The sequence below is a fragment of the Hesperophylax consimilis genome, chromosome 5, assembly GCF_061612785.1.
Source record: "Hesperophylax consimilis isolate HC1 chromosome 5, BYU_Hcon_1.0, whole genome shotgun sequence".
Taxonomy (NCBI): Eukaryota; Metazoa; Arthropoda; class Insecta; order Trichoptera; family Limnephilidae; genus Hesperophylax; species Hesperophylax consimilis.
In genome coordinates, this window is record NC_142840.1 from 5,748,710 (window position 1) to 5,755,025 (window position 6,316).

Genomic DNA, 6,316 nt, shown 5'->3' on the forward strand with positions numbered 1-6,316 from the left:
TTAAATTCTTTACCTCTGCGAGAGAGATTAACACAATTTAAGCTACAACCAAAGATGAAACAATCGGCCCTTTGGGGAGTTCTTGAGATTTATTACATCAACTTTTAAAAAAACATTTTTATCCAGAATATTTTACGCTGAATATAGCAGACGTTCTACAAACTTTATATTTGAGCTCTACAAAATGTAGCTACAAATTAGGTAGGTTCGTTAATACCTTAGATAATAGAAACGAGAAATAATGAGAGATGAGATATGAACCATTATTAGTATGAAACTGCGGGCACAAAGCGTGTCGACAACATCGTTTTCCCACACTACTGCAAATCACATCTTTATACAACAGCAAACTACAAACCAAACGGTATAACCAAAGATATTAGAAGAACGAGATATGCTATGTTGGCCGCCGGACCGTAGCCGGAGTACTACCTAATTAGGGTACTTTGAACGGTATCGGGACGTGTACGCACAGAAATCTGTTCTATGTATTAGTGCGGATACCTTAGCGCAAGCGAAGGTGTGCATTAGTATTGGTGAACAAAACCGGCGACACTCGGCAAAACAATTCCACTCAGTACGAACTGCGCATAGCACATCTCGTTCTTCTAATATCTTTGGGTATAACTTTGATTCGTTGTACCGCTTTGTTAGTCCGTACAGTTTGTTCATAGCTCAGCGACAGTGACTCCACATGTTTCTATTATCTACGGTTGTTACCATCTGAATTTGTGAATATTGTAAAAACTATGTTTTTTTGTAGGTAGGAGAAATTAAAAACAAACATGGGTACTAAGATATTATACTTTAATAGTAAATCCTATAAATTTATGTTGGTATTTATGAAAGTGCCAATGATTATTCATATCATTAAAATGATTTTGTCTTTATTATCGAATTAAAAGTTTCCAAATCGTAACTCTATATTTCAAAATACTGATGCGTAACATAGTACACAATTTAATATAATGTTTCCTTTGATTTTATTTTTGATAAATATTTGACGACACTCCCAGTCTTATCCTGAAAAAATTTATAAATAAATCATTTCCTTCCATGCCAGTGGCACTCTTAGATAATTTTTTTTTTCTTATTTTAAGTGATTTTTGTCAAACATTTAAATGATTTTTATTTTTCTTAGATAGTAAATAACTAATAAATATATATATTATAATGATACCATATTCAATTTTGTAAATAAAATAATATTATATTGTTAACATAATTAATATTATTATTATAATTAATAAAAAGTAAAATATAACATATCTAAATAATATGTATCTAAATAACATTGTTATCAAAAAGGATTTTATATGTAAGAAATAAATTTCTCTAAATAATTGGAGATGTTATTTTTTCATCTTTTTCTTTCCAAATCGACTAATTGTGTATGATATGATGTGGCCGGCCATATGCGGCCGCAATTGGAGCAGTCCGGTCCGGGCGCCGAATTGCCAAGGTGGCAAAGCACTGATAATACCTAACGGTCCTAACACATCTCCTTTGAGATTATTTTGCATAAAGACGTCACTACACAAAAATACAAATCACCTGAATATTATTGATAACTGTGATCACCTACCTAAGCGTGTACTGGTTTCGACAAGGGTCGCCAAAATTTAACTCACGCCAGGCGCCGTTTGGCTCAGGGCCGGCCCTGGATGTGGTACCAATAAAAATGGGTCTTATATTCCGAGCCCAAAGCTCTTATTTCTCCCTAATTTTTTCCTTTGTTATTTCCCACTATAGTGGGAATTGACTATATTGTTTTTTTTATAAGAATGCCTCACAAGAATCCCAACTAATCCCCAATTGGGATATGGCATCCCCAATCGGGGAATGTTGTGAGGCTGAAGGCAGTGGGGAGGGGAAGGATATGTGGGAGAGGAAGGTGGGGAATTATTATTATATTAGTTTTATTAAATACGACTCATTTTGTAGCATTTTCAGATTACAATTTAGTTTTAATGAAATTACAACATTATAAATTTTCCTTGAAAACTCTCTGTAGCTAATAACCATAAATATTAATCAAATTGTACTCACCGAGATGTTTATGTGATTAAAAATATATTTATTTGGTCTTTTATTTACAAATATCCTCGACAATCAGTATGCTCACAACCTTTTGTTATTTAGGAATTCTTCCTTATACTTGAATTTTTTGAAATATGTAAAAATACAAAATCCCCACAGGAAAAACTAAACCCTTCCACACACTTTTCCACAAATGGTCATCTAGTCAATCTACATTATGAAAGTGTATTATATAAGCATAATAAATACAAAAACAACACGTCAAATCATCAGAGATCAAATAGGAAAATAATTCACCATAATTATTCATATTTTCCGACTTTATGTCCGGGTTAAATCTTCCCATAGGAAAAACTAAGCCCTTCCACACACTTTTCCACAATTGATCATCTAGTCAATCAACATTATGCAAGTGCATTACAGGTAAGCTAATTAATTGTATCGGATGTTATGTAGTTCGTCATTCCTCAGGAATATGTTTTTTTTTTGCAAATCTTGAACATATCATTCTTTTTTAAATGGATATTGGTAACAATTCACTGTAAACACGTGTTATTACTGGCTTCCTTAACTTATAACTTATAGAGAGGCTGAGGGAAGACACTGTGTTTCTACTTACCGCGTGTTGGATTTAAAAAATCAGTAAATGCGACCTGCATTCATAATTTACCATTAATGATTTTTTTGGAACTTACTGATTTTACTTTCTCTACTTATTTGAATATGAACTAATTATTTCCACCGATAGATGATAGACTATGAAGAAATAATGCAATTTTCTTTAAAAAGTGTACTTAATACTTAGTGTACTTAAGAGTTCTACCTCTATAGGGGCATCATATATCTATAATGACGTTGAAAGGTATTTAAAAAAATACTAAATAATGCTTTCTGTAAGGAGTACATAAATAAATAAGTGGAGTACACACTTAATATGATTTAATTATTCTAAATTAACAAAATTCAGTCGGTTTTTTCGCAGTTCGTAGGAATAAATTTAATGTATTTACAGCTTAGGATATATCTTCGGTAACATCATTTAAATTGTCTTCTTCTTCAACACTTCTAAACTTGTCTGTAAAAACCCTGGGTCTCGCTCTCGCTGTTCCAATATTTTCCGCCTCTTCGATGGTATCGGGAAGTTTAATATGCAGAGTTTCTGGAAACGCTAATATCGATAGCCCGGAGAGAATGGCGGTTATTCCGAACAATATCATGGGAAGTTCTCTAAAATATATTTCCAGCAGTGGCGTTTGAGGGGCGAGCATGCTGCCAAATCTGCCCAACATTGAACAACACGCCAGAATAGAGTGCCGCAAGCTTGTGGGAAATAGCTCGGCGGTGTAGATGTACACGACGTTGAAGGACACCGTGATGAACAGCTTCCCGAAGAGGTAGGCCACGAGGCTGAACTGTTCCTGGCCAGAAGGGATGAGGATGAAGGCGAAGCAGGAGAGAGCGCTGCCGATGAGGGAAGAACACAGACAAAGACGGCGCCCCGCGGTGTCCAGCATAAACACGACGATCCCCTGAGCGGGTAACTCCACCAAAGATACGAGGATAAAATTCAGATACGGGTTTTTATCATTCCCCATTATTGACACGGCGTTTAACGAGAGCCCGTAGTATACAAAAGCATTTGTCATCCAACAGCACGCACATATACCTAGTCTTATTAACAAGGATCGAGATCTCAAAACTGATTTCAATGGCAGTTTCTTGCTCACTTTAGTAGCCTCAAGCGAATTTGATCTTTCGCCGAGCAAACCATTTTCAGCGGTAATGTGTTCCAAATATTTAGAAACTTTCTCAGAAAGTGTGATTTTATTCATTTTAGCCGCCTTCTTAATTACATTTCCTGCTTCTCTACGCCTTCCTTTAACAAGCAACCATCTAATACTTTCGGGGAATGCAAATAAGGATAAAACCATGATCACTGACGGTAGGTAAGTAACTCGAAGTAATTGTCTCCAGTTCGGGACGAGCCATGCCGCTACACCCAAAGATATCGTGGCGACTCCGCATACCAGGTTCATTATTGTGCTAGCGTATACTCGTTTTTCTGGAACCATGATTTCAATCCCCAAAACAAAGCTAGCACTGTAAGCACCGGATCCGACGGCATTCACCAAAAACTCGAAGAAAAGGAAATACCAGTAGTCAGTCGCGTACGATTGTGCCATTCCGATAACACCACTAAGGACTGTAGCATAGATCATGACACTCCTCCTTCCTATGCTATCGGATATCAGGCCACTGACGGATAAGCAGACAAACTGGCCGATACTATTGATGGTTCCTACTAGGGTTCTCTTCCATTGCTGGCATGGAATATTAAACTCTCGAACAATGGTATCCCCGGTTCCGTAGACCCATTTGTCACATTGTTGTGTTGAACGGTTTTGGTATAACTCAACCGGACACGAATCGTAAAAGCTGCGATTCGTGTCACTCTCCGAAATATTAATTTTTAAAAAATGTTCACATTTGGAAGGAGTTTGGTCAACGAAGGGAACAACACTCGAGAGCCAGAGTGGCCGGAAGACGAATTCAGCCGCATCACACTCTGGAATGTAGCACCTGTACTCCGTGTCGCGCGCTGTGAAGATGAAAATAGCACCCGTGATGGAGTTAAAGAAGATAGCGACTGCGATAAAGAAGAAGCTAATGGCGTGGAACTTCCCATGACCCAACTCTGCGATGATGGTGTCTACGTCAACACTGACGACGCGGGATTCTCTCCCCATCTTTAGCAAGATGTATGATCCGACTGATCGCACAGCGTCTGAAGATGAGCAAACCTATCTGCGACCTTACCGATCTGCCGACATGATAAATTACCGAGTAACCCCCAATCAAATATTTCAAAGCCTGGTTTTCAATCTTGATTGTGTGATGTGTGTACTGTCTTAAAGCCGTATGTACATAAATCAAAAGTATTGACTTAAGCATAGTATCTGTAGCAGATAAAATACATTGTACCTTTCAAAACTATGGTATGATCATCATTATTAAATTAAATTTCTGTAAAATCTCATTCATGTTAGCATAATGGGCTTGTGGTTTAGTTGGGAAACCGTGGTTCGAGTAGTCATTTGTAAGTGCGGTGTTTAGCAATCTCAGCACGTCTGCGAAGGATGTGCACAATAGGAATAAAGTGGATAATACCTTTCAATTTGTTCACGGCTTATGTTGAACTTGGTAGCCACTATACATTATAGATATACACAACATGTATTGTAGACATGGTAGGAACTTACATAATAATAGAGCAAGTAAGTACGAGGAAACATTTTATAGATACGGGATGTTCAGAAGTAAAATGATATTTCCGTACCTAATAGCTAGATTCCCTGGTAATTTTTATTATTTACTACGTGATATATTAATTTTATAATATTGACTAATAAGTAGGTACCTATTTATATCATTTTTGGAATTATTTATAATTATCAATGATGAAGAATATTTACGATCAAAGTTTTTGATCGTCATGAATAAATATGTCTTGATTTTCTATATAAAGGGATTATGTACATAATGTCATTAGCAGAAGTCGGGGACGCCCGAGCAAAACATGACACGATCAAGTGAATCAGATACTCGAGTCGGGCCATGTCAAGAGTCAGAATAATATAAGAGTATGTATGAATGTGGATGAGGCAGTTGTTTGGCGGTCCGTCCTCTCTGCCTACCCCTGAGGCGAAACGAGGTAGAAACTGAGGTAGAAACGGCGTGATGGTTAGTTAGTTAGTTAGTTTTTTAATGTAATTATTATTTTTTCATTGTAAACTAACACATAATATCCGGTCCATTCTGCATGCAAACAAGAATTGCGTACTTGAAGCTCAAAATGTTTTTTTTTTAATCGACACTTAAAAGATGAGAAGTTTAAGATTTCAATTCACTAGAAAGTTAATTACACTCAAATAGAATTTATATACAAACACTAACCTGTATTAGTAGCTATTGCTTCAGCTTATATTATAAATTTGCATATTTTTATTTTTGAGTGCTTACCCTTAATTACAAACTACATGGGTTTGCACTTGGCAACGTTTGAACCAGAACTTGGTGAACGTTTGGCACATAGACTATAAAAATACGCCACGGAGTCCTCTAATTGGTCGAATCTTCTTTACGTACGACCCTGTCTAGGGTCATGATGATTCGACTTAAATTATTCGTCACTTCATGACAAATAATAATCCATAGAAACAAAAAAAAATCTGCTAGCATACCATTATTTATTTAACAAAGTTTAGAACAAATTTTA

General features: G+C 36.3%; 1 protein-coding gene across 1 annotated transcript; it reads right to left on the minus strand.

Moving 5' to 3' along the window:
• Window positions 1-2,360: 2,360 nt before the first annotated feature.
• LOC149423449 (organic cation transporter protein-like) lies at window positions 2,361-4,822 on the minus strand. The gene has a single exon (XM_089631969.1). The coding sequence runs from the start codon at window positions 4,785-4,787 to the stop codon at window positions 3,054-3,056; it is 1,734 nt and encodes a 577-aa protein (XP_089488095.1). The 5' UTR covers window positions 4,788-4,822; the 3' UTR covers window positions 2,361-3,053.
• Between the last annotated feature and the right edge of the window lie 1,494 nt (window positions 4,823-6,316).